This window comes from Hemiscyllium ocellatum, chromosome 11 (genome assembly GCF_020745735.1).
Source record: "Hemiscyllium ocellatum isolate sHemOce1 chromosome 11, sHemOce1.pat.X.cur, whole genome shotgun sequence".
Classification (NCBI taxonomy): Eukaryota; Metazoa; Chordata; class Chondrichthyes; order Orectolobiformes; family Hemiscylliidae; genus Hemiscyllium; species Hemiscyllium ocellatum.
The window spans coordinates 85,157,340-85,177,145 of record NC_083411.1 but is presented as its reverse complement, the minus strand read 5'-3'; the positions used below and the strand labels follow the sequence as shown (position 1 = coordinate 85,177,145).

Here is a 19,806-nt window from a genome sequence, read left to right as displayed (position 1 = left end):
ATCACAGAGAGGCCAGTGCCAACCAGTCTAACAGAGAAAATATTAAAACAAAAAGCAGAAAAGAGAAACCAAAGTTTGAACTGTGTGTTTTTTGTCAGAAAGATTGTAGCTGCCAAAGCTACATGACAGAAGTTTCATTGCTCCCCATTACCTTTAATCATCAACTTATTGAAAGTTCATAGAATAGAATTTTAGTATTATAATAATTAAATGACAATCTCTCTGAGCCTACTAGAAGCTGTACGCATTCACTGGTGTCAGTTCAGAAATCAAGCAATATACAATTCCAGGTGCCTGTGATGTTACACGTTGTCAAAACTACTCAACTGAACTGGCCAGGTACATCTCTTTCAATTTTCTTTTAACTTATCCCTTAATTATATCTGTCTGTCTCTCCACGAGAGAAAGGGTTCAATTTTGAGGGTTACTGAATGTTTTAGTTATAGTGTTGCAAATAAAAGGAGAGGGAGACTGATTTGATTTGTCGGTCTTTGAATCGCAACAACATGCAGCTGATTTTCAAATTGTACAACTCTTCCCGAAATGTCAATTCTCCTGCTCCTCAGATGCTGCCTGACCTGCTGTACCTTTCCAGCACCAAACTCTCAACTCTTTTTTTCACTCATAGCATTCCAATTCCATTTCAGTTTATAGTCAATGAAAAATATGCTCTTCGTGTATATTAAAAAAAAACACATTAACGATCTTTAGACAAAAAGGAGAAAGCTTGGACTCTCTAGGTTCCAAGATATTACAAGAGAAGGGTGGTTAATCATAAGGCCCCAGATGCAGTATTGCGTACAGTTCCAAATGCCACACTTTAGGAAAACATGAATGCATTGGCGAGAACACAGAAGATGTGCACAAGAATAGTTCCAAGGGTGAGAAGCTTCAGCTATGACAATTGATTGGAGAAGTTGGGATAATTTTCCTTAGAGGAGAAGGCTAAGAGGAGATTTAATTGAAGTTTTCAAAATCAGGAGTGGTCTGAACAGAGTAGACGGAGAGAAATCTTTCCCACTCAAATTAATCAAGAATGAGAGGGTGCAGATTTAGAGTGATTTGAAAAGTAGCAAAAAAAACCTCTTCATGCAGGGAGTGATTCGGGTCTAAAATGCACTGCCTCAGTGTGGTGAATGCAGGTTCAATGGAGTCATAAAGAGGGCATTAGATTATTATTATTTAAACATTAAAAAACAAGGATTATGGGGAAAGGGTAGAAAGGTGTCAATAAACTATGATGCTCATTCAGAAAACTGCAAAGACATGATGGGCTGAATGACCTTCTGTACTGTAAACAATTCTGTGATTCTGTGACACTTGGGTTGGAAAAATATAAAAAGGCATTTTTCTTTAACATGGGAGAGATTGAGAAATGTTAGTATTCAAGTTGACTTGGGGTGTTCTCGTGCACGAATCATAAAAAGTTTAGCCCTCAGGTACAGAAGGAAATTAGGACTGAAATGGTACATTTGTCTTATCAAGAGGAGTGAAGAAGAGTATGAAAAATTACATAAAAGGAAACTGCAGATATCACACACAGAGCACTCTCTCCAATTTGGTTTTATTATCCCAACGAAGGATATATTTACTTTACCGGGAATGCGAGAAGGGCTAACCATGCCAATTACTGGGATGAGAGGATTGTTCCTTGAGAAAAGATTGAGCCACTGGACGTGAATCCCCTAGAATTCAGGCAAATGAGAGACGATCTCTTTGAAACAAAATTATTAGAAAGAGGATAGAGTCATAGAATGCAGACAGTGCAGTTAGAGGCTATTCAGCCCATCAAGTTTGCACCAAACCTGCGAAGACCATCCCACACACTCCCCGTAACCCCACATTTACTATAGTTAACCCAACTAACCTGCCAATCCCCAATGACATCCCCTTGGTATATGTATGAAGATAGGAATCTGTTGTATTTATGTTGAATGCTGTTTTTTTGATTAGAAATAGTGAGATGATTTAAAAAAAACACTGCAGAAAAAACAAACTTTTCCAACCATCTGGAAGAGTAAAGATCAGTACAGAGGTCAAAATAGCAATGGGAAATAGAAGACAATCACTACCTTGGTCTGACTAGCAGTAACTGATCTCTTCTAGTTTAAGATATTACTTTGTCACAGGATACTGAAAGAAATCTGAGAATTTTCAGTTACATCATGCAGTTACATGTAGCAGTAATTACTATTTTGAATCTTAATGTACACTTCAAAACAAAGCAGTTCCAAAAGTTAAAACCCAATTATGAAACAAGTTTAGCTCTGGGTCATAATTTGAAGATTAACAATTCATTCTATGATTCATTTATAACATTCTGAGCTTTCTAACAGAAAGTATCAAGTTATTTTGGCCAGTAAAGTCTATAGCAACCTTTTCTAATGAATAAGCATTGTACTGGATGCTACAGCCAACTTAAGGATTTCAGGGACCTAACATTCTCAATACTTTGCCTGTAAACATTACAATCATTGCAAACATGTAATACACATGTACCTACCCCAAGATAGGAAACAGAAAAAAGAATGTTGACACCAGCGTAAATATTCGAAGCAGCCACATGATAGATTCGATCTTGTTGCTCATCATGAATTTCTTTTATTGTTATATGGCAGGAAATAAAGAAAACAATATTATTATTTTTTGTTTAAAAAAGAAATACTTTATAATGAGTAATCTCTATCTAAGTGGGTATTACTGTGTGGGATGCCCCAGGAATCAGTATTGGAAGTGCTACTGTTTCACATTTACTTAACAACCTAGACTCAGAACTTCAATTCAAGTTAGGCAGCTTAGCAAACAATATTAAAGCAAGGGGTTAGTGGAATTAAAAGGAACAACATGGACAAGGCAAAATAAACTGGACAAAATGGCTAAGAGCTTCAGATGAAATTTGATGCAGCTGAATATAAAAGTACTACAGATACAAGGAGAAATGGGCAACAATTGGTACTGACAGAGGTACAAGGAAAACTAAAAGACGTCTGAGAAACATAGTAGATCTAATGTTCAATGTGTTTAACCGACACAAAGCAAAGTCATTAGACTAGTCAGCCAAATAACCACATAGTCATATAGAAGGCAAAAGGAAATCATCATCATCACTATGATATGCAGCCTCTGGATGTACAAGAACATTTGTGTCTTAAAACTCTTAGTTAGAAAGGAAGACTGAAGAAATTTGGAATTCCCCATTTTAAAAGCTGACAAAGGAGCTCTAAAAGCTTGTGATTTCAAATAAACCTGTGAATGGTAACCTGGTGTCATGTGACTTCTGACCTTATCAATCCCAGTTCAACACAGGCACCTCCATATCATAAAAGCTTTGTCTTTTAAGTTACACAACATTGGAAATCGTAACCAAGAGATAAATGTGAAATATCTTTTAAATGAAGTAGTACGCACCGATTGAAGTAATAAGTTTAAACTTTTCTTCATAGAGCAATGAATACTCAAATTGGGCTCTTGAATGGATATTACAAAAGGAACTTTAACATCATTCTAATCAGGAAAACAAAGAAAAGTCAAATGACTTTTCTGACCCACCAATTATCCTGCAATTTTTCTAACATTCTATTTCTTGTCATACATCAAGCAAAATATTTGGAACCAGGTCAGAAAAGAACCCAGCAGAAAAATTTAAATAAGAATATTTCTTCTAAAAATGTTTGAGGCAACATTGAAAACCATTCTATTTCCTGATTCTATTTACATTTTTATGGCTTATAACATCCAAAAAGTGTGCAACTTCTTCATAATGAAGATAAATTAAGGGATGGGGGAAGAGTGCGGGTGAGTGGTGTTGAAATGCCTATCAGCCATGAATGAATGGCAGAGTGGACTCGATGGGCCAAATTCTACTCCTATGTCTGATCAATTAATATTGTGTAAATAAAACAGAGGTGACAGTCCATGTAACAGGTAGTGTGATTGCAGAATTTGAACTAATATGTAGGAGACAGGGATGCATGCTCTTTCCTTCACTCTGGTTGTTTTTACTTGTTAAAGGAAAAGGATACATTCACCCAGAATTTGTCATACCGACACATATTCTACAGTACAGCATTTTGAGAATGTAAAATGGGGGGAAATTCTGCTGACATTCATAAACAGCTATGTTTTATGAGTTTATGAAGGCTGTGTTTGACTATTGCTTTGTCAGTTCTGGTTCATTTTAAATACTTGCCAAATGTGACACCACGTACATTTGAATTAGCAAACAGTCATCAAAGCAATTACTGCACTTTCTTCGTTTGTACTCATGGAAGAGGTACAACCAGGTTTATTCACTCATCTGGAAATTTCAGGATCAGACAAGTGCAGGAAACAAATTCCACCAACCCTAACAACAACAATTCATGCCAAAATTTTGAGAATCATCGTAACTCAACTCAACATAAAGCAAAATGCAAAAACTGGAATAAAACTAGCAGAAAGAAGTGAACACGACTGGACCCAATGAAAGAATGGAAATTTTATGCCTTCTGGTAGAAAACAACAATGTTCTCAAAGGAGAAATTTTAAACACTCAGCTTAGAGTTCTGTTATCCTACAATTTACCTATAAATGTATGTTTGTACAGAATTGGCGTAAATGGCTAAGGATTATATTCCAATCTCTTGTCTGATGACTGGAGTTACGTTAATACCCAACTGCAGTTTTGCCAACTCGGGAGCAGCACAAATGATTGAGGAAATTTAGACTTTTTTTTCCATGAAAAACACTGTTGCAAAAACATTATGCGCACATTTCCTCAGAAGGAAAAAACAACCTCTCCTTAAATATCGCCCCTCCCCCGCCCTCCCGGCTCCCCCCCTCCCCCAACCTCCAAGTGCAATGAGGCATTGGTGGAAGTTCTTCCTCCAAATTCGACACATTTTGAGCTTAATTCTGCTTAAAAGGTTTATCCTTTAATGACTTTACTTTCTACTCTTTATTTATCCTTTACATTTTATTTACTTTCATTTTGTACTTTAAATTTTTCTCAATCACTGGTCAATTGTATATTTCCCCCCAGTCATTTTCTTTTAATTTACAGTGCTACCTGTGAGATTGAAATCACAATAATAGAGTGCTTCTACAATTAATTCTCTGATAATTTGAAATTTACTTAAGTTGACACAAGAATTGCAATAGAAATTCTGTCTAACACTATTAAGGACAAAAGCAGATGCTGTACCACAACTGCTAAAACACCAATTTCAACAGAATTATTGTTTTCATTCTTAACCAATAATTATAACAGTAATAGCCTAAACAAATGTATTTGTTCTGGATTCTCTCTCGATGCATCACAGCATGGCTTGGCAATTACTTTTCCCAAGGCTGCAAGAAACTGTCTTGAGGTTGGGCTGTAGGGTATTTAGAATTTACAAAAATAAAAGACCTGTACCCATATTTGAATTGGCTGTTAGATAGTCAGCAGCTCTGAAAAATACCTACCAACAGTTCACTTTCTCAACTGGAGAGACAAGGAGCAATGTAAATTTTAAAAACAAAGGATGGTGTAAGCTAGGTGCCTATTGTTCAGCCAGCAATTCTGCTGTGCAGTGGGTGAAGCAGTCATACAAATTTAAAAGGCAGGTCAAGTCTCCTCTCAACAACCATTTAGACAATTTCAGTTCTGAAGTAGTAGTCAGCCTGAACTAAATTTACAGAGACTAGTATTCAGTCACCGTTTATTGACACACTAATAGTCCTTGACTTTAGTACTGGTACCTGACTCTGAAGAAGGCAGAGTGTCAAGTATTTCTGACACTCACCCTTATCATCTGTCAGCCAGGGTTCCCTAATATGACCAGATTAACAGGTCCAACAGGAAAATCATTACAATTTACCCTGTAACCGAAGTACCATTGGGAAAATTCAGCTAAAATCCAAATTTTTATCATTGTCTGGTATTTCATACTGGAATTGGGAGATAGGCCAAAGAACTCGGCTAAACTGTGAAGGCCTGTCACTACAATAATGGTCCTAACATAATCATCTTGTATGCTCTTACGAAACAGTCACGATTTGAGGAAGGTACCCAATGTACGCATTTGACAATGAAACTACACTCAAGTCTGAAACAGTACATTTGAAAAAGGAGAAAATGGGACAAAAATTTAAAGACAAAAGAGGAAAATGAAAAGTCACAATTACAAAGACTTCTGCTACGATCCTGCAGACACTAAGAAAACAAGAACTGAGAAAATTCCCTACAACAGCCTGAACACTTCCAGAAGTTCAGATTTTAATAATATGTTTCACCTAACCCACCCTGTTGATTACTTGATCACTTTTTCTTATATAATTTATGCAAGGTCACAAAGATTTCCTTCACATTCATTCCTATTCTAAACTGAAGTGAATTTTAAAAATGCATGGTTCTATTCAAAATTACAGTTTTGAGTTTCCTCCTTTCACCAACCATATCTTGCCTTGATCCATCACTCCTTTGGCACTTTCTCCTCCTTTGGCACTTTCTCCTCCTTTGGCACTTTCTCCTCCTTTGAGCATCTCACTTTGTTTCACTGCTCTCACCTCTTATATATAGTCAACACTATTTGCAGCCTTCGCAAGCAGCGCTTCACACGAGGCTCCAACAGCACTGATGATGTTCCCTAGCCAGGGAACGAAACGTTTGCAGCAAAAACTTCCAGCTCGGCGAGCAGAACCACAACAGTATGGAATTTTTTTAGCATCAAGGTATCTATTATTCCTTCCTCAGTTTCTACTCGAATGATTTGCTACCCTTCGTGATTTCAACCTCCATCTCAACTCATTATGTTCCCTCTCTACTGAATTCATGCCCTCTTAACCTCACCAAATCTTTCATTTCACAAAATTCCCAACCTATATTCATGGCCAATCCCTTGACCTTGCCATCTTTAGTCCCATTGCACTAATTACAAATAGCCATCTCCAATCACCATTTATCACTTTCAATCCATGTCCCCATTCCAAACCCCAACACCATCGCTTTAATTTGCTCGTGGAAAAAAAAACTACTTCCTAATTTACTTACAGCTGTACTTCAAAAATCACAACTATTGAACCTTTGGCCCTGTCTAACAAGATTTTTGCTGTGACTGATTACTCAACTGCACCCAAAACGCTGATTATTAATACCCAATAAAACCATTAAGTTCTCATCCTGGATTCTCTCACTGGTACAGCCTTCATCTTTGCTCCCTAAAATCTATGGGACACAGATTGGAAATGATATGGCAGGAAACTAGTTTAACCATCTATCAGACATGGCTACATCACATAAATGGATCCTTTTCTATTTTGTTAAAGCTTCTCAGGATCATCTGGGAATGCAAAGGTAAACCCAGAGGATTATTTTCTCTCCTGCAAACTATCACCACACCCAGCCTGTTCCTCGCTCACCTGGCCAAACGTCAATGCTCCACCCCACCTACACAATGTCTTTGAGGTTCCCTCGCCTATCTCATCTCATGCCCTCTGATGTGAGATAATTGATAATTAAATGCATACTAAAAGCTTTAGAATAGACAAAACATAGCTACAAGCACCTTATCTACAGCCAATACTTTCAGCATGGTATTAATTCTGTGGGAATCTAGCTAAAATGCAAGTTATTAACATTGAACAACTTTCACAAGGATGAAGGTAATAAAGACGCAGTCAGGATGGCGATGTGAAGCTACAGTGAAAACAACACTTTACAAAATTAGAGAACATGAAAGGGTCACCACTAACTGGTATAGAGTTAGCAATAAGCAAAGCTATGTGAAGTAAATGCTGAGTTTTTTTATTGTCAGCAATAAATGAATTGTAAAACATTATGAGTACAACTAACCAACCAACTGTATTTTGAGAAATGACTTAGTGGACTTTTACCACATGCACATGCTCAATTTAAACCTGTAATAACTGTATCTAAGATTCAAAAGAAACGGTTTTAAAAATCACAACACCCTCTCAAAATTCATCTTGCTCATGAGACACTCAGCCCATTCACTTGACCATATTCCAACCAAATCGAACACTCAATGTCCCCTTCCAGTCTACCCTTAGCAATACTGCAAGGAATTTTTTTTCCCGCTTTAGGTGTTGTTTTTTGTTTCTTTAAACAAGAATCTGGTTTCTTCAGATCTGGAACACACTACCAAATAATGTATTTGAGGCAGATTTAATGGTGGCTCTCTAATCAAACTTGGATAATTATCTACAGGGAAAATTTTGCATAGCTACAGGTAAAAATGCAGGTGAATGCGACTCATCAAATTGCTCTAGCAAACATCTGGCATGGATGTGACAGGTCAAATGGCACCATCCGTGCTATAACCATTTAGCAGCATTACAAAGCATTGTTAGACAACAAGTCACACAATGCAACATGAGGGCAGGTGGCCGAAAGCATAGTCAAAGAGACAGGATTAATGCAGGATTTCAAAGAATAAGGACGGTAGAGAGTCAGAATGGATGAGGGGGGGAAATTCCAGCATTTGAAGTCTAAGCAGCTGAGGTTACAGTTACCAATAGTGAAGAAAATATAAAGCAGAGATGCATAAGATAATTGCAGGTGATATCTTCAACATAGGAAACATGTAAGGGCATAAAAAGATCTAAAAACAAGGTTATGAATTTTAAATTCAAGGCTCTGATTGATCAGGAACCAAAATAAATCAGCAAGAAACATGGGTGATAGGCGAACACAAGCTGGTGTGAACAAGGACACAGGCAATGGAGTTTTGGATGACCTCTGGTTCATGGAAGAAAAAAAATATGGGAAGCTAGCAAGGCATGTATTAGTATAACCTATTAGACCAAAAGGCGTAGGAACAGAAATTAGGCCATTCAACCCATCAAATTTGCCCTGCCGTTCAATCATGGCTGATAAGTTTCTCAACCCCATTCTCCCACTTTCTCTCTGTAATCCTTGATATTCAAGAACCTATCTCACAGTCTTAAATATACTCAATAACCTGGCCTCCACAGTCTCCTGTGGCAATGTATTCCATAAATTCACTACTTTCAGGCTGAAGAAGTTTCTCCTTATTTCTGTTCTAAAAGGTCTTCCTTTTAAGGCTATGCCCTTCTAGTCTGTCCTATCAAATGGAAACATCTTCCCAACATCTACTCTGTCCAGGCCATTTGGTATTCTGTACATTTCAATTAGATTCCTCCTCATCCTTTTAAACTCCATGTTTAGACCCAGAGTCCTCAAACGCTCTGCATATGTTACGGCTAAAGGTCAAAAGCAAAGGCAAGAGAAAGAGTTTCAGCAGCAGATGAACTGAGGTAGGAGTAAAGACAATAATAGAGGAGGAAAGAGGTGGGCTTAGTGATGTCATGTTTATGAGGCATTAGCTCATCATGAAGTCAAATATAAGACCAAGAATGCAAACACCCTTGTTTAGTTTCTGATAGTTTCTGGGGAGATGGATAAGAATCTGGATCTTGGACTGAAGACAATGGCTTCACTGCTCCCAGTACTTAATGAGAAGAGAATTTTTGTTCATCTGGTATTATTTGGGAATAAATATACCATGCTCCTTTAACTTACCCATTTATTCAATAACCAATGAATCACAATTTTCCAGGAATGACTACAGCATATCTGAAAATGTGTTGATTTAACTTGATAATGAAGCATAAGCATTTGATTTAATACATCAAACGGTACAAATAATATAACAAACATCCTCTTAAAAAGCAATTCAAGAATAAATTAACCATATTTCTTCAGAACTGGGAATTATCAGTTAATTCCAGTGTATGGAATGAGCTGCCAGAGGAAGTGGAGGGGACTGGTACAAGTAAACCTTGTGAACAGCACGGTGGCACAGTGGTTAGCACTGCTGCCTCACAATGCCTGAGACCCGGGTTCAATTCCCGACTCAGGCGACTGACTGTGTGAAGTTTGCACGTTCTCCCCGTATCTGCACGGGTTTCCTCCCACAGTCTAAAGATGTGCGGATCAGGTGAATTGGCCATGCTAAATTGCCCATAGTGTTAGGTAAGGGGTAAATGTGGGGGTATGGGTGAGTTGCGCTTCGGCGGGTCTGTGTGGACTTGTTGGGCCGAAGGGTCTGTTTCCACACTAAGTAATCTAATCTAATCTAAACTAGTTAAATGAATGAGAGGGATATGGACCAAGTGCTGGAAAACAGGACTAGATTAGGTGAGGATATCTGGTCGACATGGAGGAGTCGGAACGAAGGGTCTGTACATCTCTATGACGAAGTTCCACTCTGTTCATGACAAAGTATAAATGCACATAATAACACCTAAACTCATGCAGTCATAGTTCAATAAGGCTATACTTAAAATCATTTTCACTTATTAACTATTACTTAAATAAAAACAAAGAGCAGACAGAAATAGAAGTATTTTTCAACGCTTAGTTTCCTAGTCTATTACACAATACTGACAGTTCAAAATTAGATTTGGATGGCTTTTGTCCTTCAAAGTCAATTGTTAAAATACAAGCTAAAATCATACTCTTTACCGATCAGGTCAATCATTTATGAATTATAGAAATAAAAGATAAACGCTTACCGAGACCGAAACTGGTCTGTTTGTTTTAGTACCACCATTGTCAACATCAGGACATCCACTTGGGTCAGTAGATTGCGTAGATTTATCAGTTGAGCCTTGCTCTGCCATTTTGAAATTCTCTGATTTGAACCAAAAACATAACATTAGCTTTTCAGTGCAAAAATTACCTTCTTTTTCTAGTGTATTTGAACTTAGCAATCTTTAACACGGACAAATATCTCATGGAAGCTTCACAGAGCTGCAAAAATAATTTCTGTGCTATTGAGGAAACATTAAGAATAATTAACAGCTAGTCTATTAAGTTGATTTTTAAAAAGGGTTTTGAAGGAGGCGAAGTATTTGAGAGGGGGATTAGGCCGAGCGGATTGAAAGTGTAGCCAACAACTAAAGGGGAGTGATGAGACTAACAAAAAAGGCTGAGATCAGAACAGCAGATTGCAAAACAGCTAGGCTAGAGAATTGTATGGATAACATAAGCAAAAGCATCAAAGGGTAAAAAGAGAGTGATTTGTGGATGAGGATGCACTGCATTTCAGCAACTGTGGCGGAGGTTGATGCAGGATCAAGTATGAAAAACAGACTTTACGATGGGCTGATGTCTAAAGACAACAAAAGGGTGGAAAACTGAACAGAACAGCAATGGAACAGTTTTTTCTTTAATGAATTCTTTTACATGATGCAGGTGATGTTGGCTGGAGCAGCACTTATTGCCCATTGCCAGGTACCCTGCTGTAAGCATCGAGGGCTGAAGGGGTATAGATACGACTCACTGTGCCTGTTGGAAGGGAATTCCAGAATTTTGTCCCAATGACAGTGAAGCAAGTCATCAGGATGTTGTGTGGCATTGTGGGGAACTGTTCCCATCCAGCTGCTGTCTTTGTCTTTCTAGGTAGCACAAGTCATGGCTCGAGAAGCCACTTTTGGACAATGTCAGGCTCCAGCACATTATGACCTGCCAGACAATACTTGAAAGTTTTGGCCAAAAAGACTGATGTATACCATATGAAAGTTTTGGCCAAAAAGACTGATGTATACCATATCTGCTCCAAACAGTCCCGAGACTGGAGCAAAAGCATAATTTAATACGGACACTCACAGCCGTCTGGGAAATTGCATATTCTTTTCTGCAAGGATGGATAGAAGAATTGATAATTTACCAGCTGACTCATCTTTGTCATACCGTGGATGAAAATGGACATTGAAAGTGAATGTGTGTTAAACAAATGCGATCCCATCAACCTTTCATTTCTTTTGATGGCTTCTCATTCAAACCAGCCAGGATGAATTTCAAAGTTACAACAACAAGATGTTTAATCAACATATTTTCTTTGGAAGTAAAGACAATAGCAGGTGGATTTTTGCCACACCATCTGTTACTTTGCTGTACTTCTGCAAGGTATGATTTGTCTGATTAGCACAGAAGGCAATACTTTTTACATGTAAAATTTAAGCAAAATCTGCTGCAGGCTTTTATGGACCAGGCCAGACCCCCACAAAATATTTTCAGGTAGCCGAGACACTAACTTTTTCTTATTTTAAAGATTGGTGTGAAGTAGGTGTTGCAGATGTGATGCAACTGGTCAAATCACTTGGCTTGAAATGAAACAGAATTTATTTAAACACTATAGTTGAAACACAAACAAAAAAAAAAGCAGAATTTAGGATAACTTAGCTACTGGAAAACTTAAGTGACCTGATTCAGCAACTTAACTAATTAACTGTTCCAACATAGCAACATCTCATAAACACATCCTTTGGCAAAAAAGGTAAATTCAAACACAGATTCTTACAGAAAGGAGGGAACAATATGCATAGAGATTTCAGAGAAAATCTGTTGGGAATCATTTACTGAAGCTTGCAACCCTTTTGGATCTCACATCTGATAACTGGTAAAACTAAAACCACTGGAAAACCCTGAACTGGGAGAAATCGCCACTCCCCTTCCATTGTTAACTGTTTTAGCTTTCTAGCACCATAGACTTTTCGGCGCCTCTGCATTTACAACATCTCTTCAAACAAAAAAACTGATGACAAAATCACTAAAGTGACGGCATCGTCACAAGGTCCAATCTAGTAGCTATACTATTCAAGACTCAGCCATATCAGGCACTCGATGGATGTTGAAGTCCCTCAACTGACATATATTCTATGCCCTGTCACTCTCAATACTTCTTCCAATTATTGCTCAACATGGAGACATACCAATTTATCATCTGATGAGGGTGCGTGGAAGAGGGACATTGGCACAGGACGGTTAGCAGGAGATTTATTTGCTCGGTGCTGACCTGATGCTATAATATTCCATTGGGTCAGGATTTAATGCTGAAGACTCATGGGCAATACAGGTGAGACCAGAGTTAGTTGTGTAGAACTGGAAGCAAAGCCATCAAAAGGTGAATCTCTGATTACAATTAGATATCCATGAATAGAATCAGCTAAGTTGCGTTTCCAGCTGCCTGACTAAAGGTGGAAAGGCATTGGAGGAGGATGGCATAATCAATTGAGTCAAATATACAGATCAGTGCAAGAATGACAAGCATAAATAAATGTCTTTCTCACAGTCACATCAGATGTTACTTATGACTGTAGAGAGCCATGTCAGTACTGTGCCAGGGTGGAAATCGAAATGAAGGAACTCTAAAGATAGATCTGCAAAATTTAGGCACATATTTTCTTCAGGAGAGGAGTAATTACATAGTAATTGCAAGCTTTTTTATTAAGGAGTGAGCATTACAGACTTGAATATCCTTTTAAAGTCATTGGCCTCCTTTCTGTTCACTTAATTGTGTTCTCCTCATTGAAATCTAAACCATTAAGATAGTAGAACAACAGCTCCAAAACTATTTCTCGGAGAATCCACCACATACCTTCCTCGTTCCTTCACCACTACTCGATCCTCTGTCACTCAGCCAGTATTCATGCTGCTGCTGCTCCTTTTGTACACAGGTTTCAATTTTACTGGCAAGCCGAATTTGGCACTTTAATTAACACTTTTTGAAAGTGCAAATAATCATAGCTATATTTCAAACTGTGCAATACAATGTTTCTTTATGGAGCAATAAAAAGGGAAGTTTGAGACTGAGCAGCGTTACGAATTGTGTGTTAAGGGGCCCAGCCTCTGACCGGTTGATTTGTGCAAGGCTGAACTGATGTGTGCACCAAGTGCAGCTGAGGAGAAGAAACAGCCAGAGCCTGCAGACAGAAAGCATTCATCTCTCCCTCTCTGTGTAGGAAAAACTGAAAACCATGAAAGCTTAAAAGAAAGAATTCAAAAACTATGATACTGAGTCCCACTGAATTGAGCAATGTCATCACCTGTTGTCAACAGCTGTAAAATCAAAAGGATTGAGTGAAAATAACTTTCCACTTGGCGCGCTTCGGACTTTTGATCTTCAGAATTTTGTTTACTCCGAGTATATTTTTCCCCACCCTTAATGTGTGTCTTAAACCATTTGTCTTTCACCTGTTTTAAATCATGAAGCGTGTGTGCATTTGCAAAGGTTTGAAGAGGTATAGTTTAGGTTTCATAGTTGTAGATTAAAATCATTTCGTATCTCTGCTATTGTTCAAGTCACACGTTAGGATAAAGAGAGTTATTCTTCTATTTCTGACTAAATCCGTTGCAAATTGTCTTTATCCCGAAAGCTTTGGCCATATAGCTGCTCCAACTTCCCTCTGAGGTTTGCCACATGCGGACTGTATGCTAACACATTTGACTTCCAAAAATTAGAAGTCATACATGCATAGACCTCAGATGGCCATACACTTAAAGAAAATTAGAGGGAGTATCGGCAGCCAGTCAGTCAGTAAGGCAAATTGATCATTTTGGAAGTCTCATTGGGATTTTATTTGTTTTGCTATGGTTTGCTGAACAGTGGAACACAATAATAATTTCTCATTTCATCTATTCATGGACTGAGGGCTTTACTCATCCCAGTTAAAGTCTGCCAATTTAAATGCCGATGGAAGACTTTTACACTCCCTTTCACATTTGCTGAAAGTCCCTTCACATGCTTGTTGACACCCATTTCCTCTATCACTTCCCCTCCAAGTGTTTTATGTTCAGCCTGGTTCTCACTTGCATCAAACTAACAGCTGTCAGATAAATCATTTTTCTGCTGAAGTTTATCCTTTCACCATCCACCAAGTTCTAGCTTTGATTGCTAGTCCTTTCCCCTCGTTTTGCAAATATATCACGTCTGCATCCAAATAATTCTTTTTAAAGATAGCCAATGCTAAATAAGAGATTTTCCAGCCAATATTTGGTTGTAGTTTAACTGGGTCAGATCTGTTCTCAACCCATTAACAGCAGCTCTTCTCCAATTAAATACTTTTATTAAACAGTGTCTCTTGTCATGCTCAATAGCTGAACAAATCTTAGCATTCTCTAAAATATCCTTAAGCTCATGCAATACATTTAATCTGTTCAATCTTTAGTGTAATCCACCATCACAATACCAGTGGCAAAAGAAAACATATTTATATTGATAACCAGATAGATCATGTCAAGCAAGCTCTGCACCTTGGCTCTATATTGGACTTTGACCTTCTAGGAGCATCTAAGAAAACAGCAGCCAAGGTCAAAACCAGAAACAGGGAGAAAGTGAAGACTGTAGATGCTGGAGATCAGAGCAGAGAGTGTGGTGCTGGAAAAGCACAGTGGATCAGGCAGCATCCAAGGAGCAGAAGGATTAATGTTTCGGGCATAAGCCCTTCATCAGGAAACCAGGAACAAATTTACTAACTGCACAGCGTTGGTTCGGATGCTTTTGCCACACCACGAGAGACTTCAGCATTTGACCCATCATATGCCATTTGCAGAATACTGTCCAATCGACTAACAAAGGGTATCACAAACCCTTAATGCTGACACCTATTTAAATGCAACAATGTGAACCAGAACTTGAGACCTCTGTTCGATACTGAGCTGAAAATGTGTTGCTGGAAAAGCGCAGCAGGTCAAGCAGCATCCAAGGAACAGGAGATTCGACGTTTCGGGCATAAGCCCTTCTTCAACCATTCCTGAAGTAGGGCTTATGCCCGAAACGTCGAATCTCCTTTTCCTTGGATGCTGCCTGATCTGCTGCGCTTTTCCAGCAACACATTTTCAGCTCTGATCTCCAGCATCTGCAGACCTCACTTTCACCTCTGTTCGATAGCCATCCTGTCATTGCAAACATCGCTTCTCCTCACATCCATTGACTGACTAAAACCCATAAGCTGGTTGAAACCACGAGTGCTGCACCTCACTTATCAATCCATGGCCTGTCAAATCATCTACTGCACATAGACCCAAAGTCAAACAGCGCAGAAACAGACAAAACATGAATATTTTTAAAATATTGAAAGAAAACAGCAAGTATGGGGAACTTTTGTTTTCAAATTAAAAGAACAGAAATAACATACAGCAGATTACTGGCCTGAGAAACAGACAGGTTCAAACAACAAAGATGGATTGGTATTAGAAACAAGCAAACAAATTCTGCGGATAACTGGGCTAATGACTGCAACAGTTTTGATTAGATTGAATTAGATTAGATTCCCTACAGTGTGGAAACAGGCCCTTCGGTCCAACAAGTCCACACCGACCCTCCAAAGAGCAACCCACCCAGGCCCATATCCCTACATTCACACTTAACTAATACACCTAACACTACAGGCAATTTAGCATGGCTAATTCACCTAACCTGCACATCTCTGAACAGTGGGAGGCAACCGGATCACTCGGAAGAAACGCACACAATCACGGGAAGAACGTACAAACTCCGCACAGACAGTTGCCCGAGACAAGAATTCAACCCAGGTCTCTGGCGCTGTCAGGCAGCAGTGCTAACCCACTGAGCCACCGTGCCGTCCTGTCTGAAACTTTCAAATTCAAAGAACAGCAGATATTTCACCCACTGTCTAGCTCGAACTTTGTCCTTCAACCAACACCAAAAAAAAATACTTGGCCATTTGTACATACATATCTATGTGCAAGATCTTGTTTGCAAAATGATGGCAACATTCGCTAATGCTGTGATACATATTTTTTGAAATGCAGTCACAATGATGACCAGAGGATGTAATTAGATGGTGGTTGTAGCAAGGTTAATCTTTTAAGAGTGTTGTAATCAATTGTTCAGATTAATTCAGATTCCTCTGGCCACCATTCTATTCCTTCCTTTTACCAATGGTCTCCTCATTCACTAAACTACGCTGTCAGTGTATGATATGTACAGTCCTTTAAGTCGATCAATAAGCTCACTAAGATAGATTTTAAAAATTACTACTGGAGGATAAAAACAGTATTAGAGGAATAAACAATCATTAAGTAAAATCCAAAAGAATTGCAGATCCTGTAAATCAGAAGCAAAAACAGAAATTTCTAGAAAAAAGTGTTAACGTTGAGTTGAGTGACCCTTCCTCAGAATTGTTACGCTAACCATGAACTGAAACATCAATTCTGATTTCTCTCTACATATGCTACCAGAATAAACTTTTCAAATAAATAATTATGCTGGTTTCCAAAATTGGCAGCAAATATATAACGTCTGCTTAACACTCATCAGCAAACTGGCACTCTATTCCACTATTATCTTCAAATTTTATGATGTAGAAATAAAAATCTTCCTTTCAATTAAAGTTTATATGTTTTCAATCCTAATCAACAATATGACCAACAACTCAAACAGAATTATTAAGGGTGAAATTATCACTATTCCTGTCCCTATCATGAGACATCTAATTGATCACCATTATCAGAAGTGTTTCCAATTGTCCAATTACTAAGCTCACATTTTCATGCTCCTCTGGGAAACATTCAATACTACCAAGGCTAGTTCTGTCAGAGATTTCAAATCTGCACAGAACTGTAACTATAAGGAAAATTATTTTTGTTTATTAAGTGATCCCCTTTTAAATATAAACTCTCACCTGTTTCCTCATTCAACATTCCAAATCTTCACTCCTTCATATAGTCCAACACTGGGAAAACTTATCCTAAATTGTTGTTTACGGAGGTGGGAATTCCTTCTTTTCTCACAGGGATGTTCAGAAAGACAGAACATAATAGATCCATATAAAATTACAAAATGTGATTAGTATTTAATGAGATATAAATTGTTCCTCCAGCTTCAATCTATAAACAGTTCCTAAACATTGCCATCCAGAGGCAGTACACCATCGCATGGATTAAATGAAATCAGACATGTGAACTACCAGTAACAAAATAAACCATCAGAAAAAGTATCAAATATTGTCAATTTCTTTCAACTAAAGACAAAATTATCATTACATTTCTCCTACAAAGAATGTTAATCCAGCTTCTCTGAGAGTGTATTCTTTCTTAATTCAAATCATCACCAAAATTTCTTCACTGCAATCCTGTAATTCTGTGCAGTCCTGTCATAGATGTATTGTAAAATATCACCTGTTTATTTTGAAAAATGCCAATAGCTGAAAAGTCAGCACAGAAGTGATATTTCGGGCAAAAGCCCTTCATCAGGAATGAGCCCCTCATTCAAGCAGGATGCTGCCTGATCTGTTGTGCTTTCCCAGCACCACTCTAATCTAGACTCTGATCCCCAGCATTGGCACTCCTCACTTTCACCCACAGATGTGAGGGGTAGTTCCAATGCCAGTCTGTTACTAGGCGTTTTTAAACAACTACCTTATTAAAGGAGGAGCAACTAATAGAAGACTGAGGTTCACGTGCAGCACCCATTACTGAAAGACTCGCGACAAATATAATGCTAACACGTTTACAAAGGCTCCTTAAACCTGCCGGGTCGCAGCATCATGTGTAACGTCCCGTCACTGCACTCTGCGGCGTTGCTAGGGGCAGGGGCAGGGGCAGGGGCAGGGCCCGGGCCCATTCCTTCCATTCCTCCCCCTCCCCCCGTACCGACAGTGTGTGCTAACGGCGGCGTCGCCCCCCGAGGTTACAGGCAAGCGAACTTCTCGCTTTTACTTCGGCTACAAGGCGAAGCTCAGTTCCCCGGTCCCTGCAGCACCTACCTTCAGCTTCCTCTCAGTCAGTTTGTGGACAGCGGCCTGGAGGCTGCTCGCGACCAACAACCACCGGCACGCTCTCAACCAAACACAATGGCGGGCCGCTGAGTGACAGCCCTCCCAGCCATCCGCAAGGCCGCCTGTTCCTCCCCCCCCACCCCGTTGCTGGACAACTGACCAATTGACGACAGGTCCTCACGAGCAGGTTTGGTTGTCATCCACCCCGAGATGGAACGGTCGGACACGTACGCATGCGCTCCCAGTGCATCCTGGGGGCTGTAGTCCATACAATTGCAGAAGGGCAGGATGACATCCCCACAATTATTTTCTCATCAGCCTGTTCGGAGAAGATATGATTGCACACCTCTGGACTCGAACCCAGGCCCCTTGGCAATATCACCATACCAAAAAGACCCAGCAGGATCAAATCCCCATGGGAGGAGGAATTAGGAACTGCTGAGGCAGTTAGAGTTGCTAGGGTTCAAATTAAGTAGAAACAGAAAATATTCTATGGACTAGATTTGTAGTGAATTGAAATATTTGCAGTGTCAAGCAGATCAGAGTTAAGGGACACTGGCACCCATACTGGGGAGAAAGGGAATGGGATAGGTTCTACTTAAACTGGACGAAAACCAGTGTCTTGGCAAGTGAAATAACTAAGGTTGTAAACAAGAAATCTAGGAATGCAATTCAAGTGAAGAAAAAAATAGAAGTCCAGAGAGAAAAATCAAGACAATAAATAGGAGCGTTTAGCATGGATTTATCAGTAATTATCTGTGAATGAGATCAAAGTCAGGAAAAATGGTCTAATTTAAAAACAAATAAATTCATTGTATCAGAGTTGCTGGTTGCCTCGATAAACTAATGGCAAAATAAAAATATATGAAGATAAACAAAATAGAAAATAATTAGCTCTGATAATAATAACATAAGGACAATAGTAAGAAGGGTCATGGCTCAGAAGATCAGAACGGGGTTATGTTATGGTGAGCTGAAAATGTGTTGCTGGTTAAAGCACAGCAGGTCAGGCAGCATCCAAGGAACAGGAAATTCAACGTCGAATTTCCTGTTCCTTGGATGCTGCCTGACCTGCTGTGCTTTAACCAGCAACACATTTTCAGCTCTGACCTCCAGCATCTGCAGACCTCACTTTTTACTCTTATGTTGTGGTGAGCAATGCTATCTAACAGTGTCAGGGACCCAGGTTTAATTCCAGTCATGGGTGACTGTGTGGAGTTTACATATTCATCCCATGTTTGCGTTTTCACTGGGTGCTCTGGTTTCTTCCCACAAGTC

The 19,806-nt window shown here is 39.0% G+C and overlaps 1 protein-coding gene across 5 annotated transcripts in view; it reads right to left on the bottom strand.

Moving 5' to 3' along the window:
* The window catches only part of LOC132820468 (transmembrane protein 33-like), a 158,353-nt gene extending 139,636 nt beyond the window's left edge, over positions 1-18,717 (bottom strand). For 2 of the 5 annotated variants that reach the window (XM_060832637.1, XM_060832640.1), the window contains exons 1-4: positions 18,517-18,642; positions 17,434-17,532; positions 10,519-10,637; positions 2,504-2,598 (exon numbers count right to left, since the gene is read on the bottom strand). In XM_060832637.1, coding sequence (XP_060688620.1) covers positions 2,504-2,598; positions 10,519-10,637; positions 17,434-17,452 — 233 coding nt within the window. In that variant the 5' untranslated portion in view covers positions 17,453-17,532; positions 18,517-18,642. Of the gene's footprint in view, positions 1-2,503; positions 2,599-10,518; positions 10,638-17,433; positions 17,533-18,516; positions 18,643-18,688 lie in introns of those variants that run through there. The other 3 variants (XM_060832639.1, XM_060832641.1, XM_060832638.1) reach the window with 3 other exon arrangements.
* Positions 18,718-19,806: the final 1,089 nt, after the last annotated feature.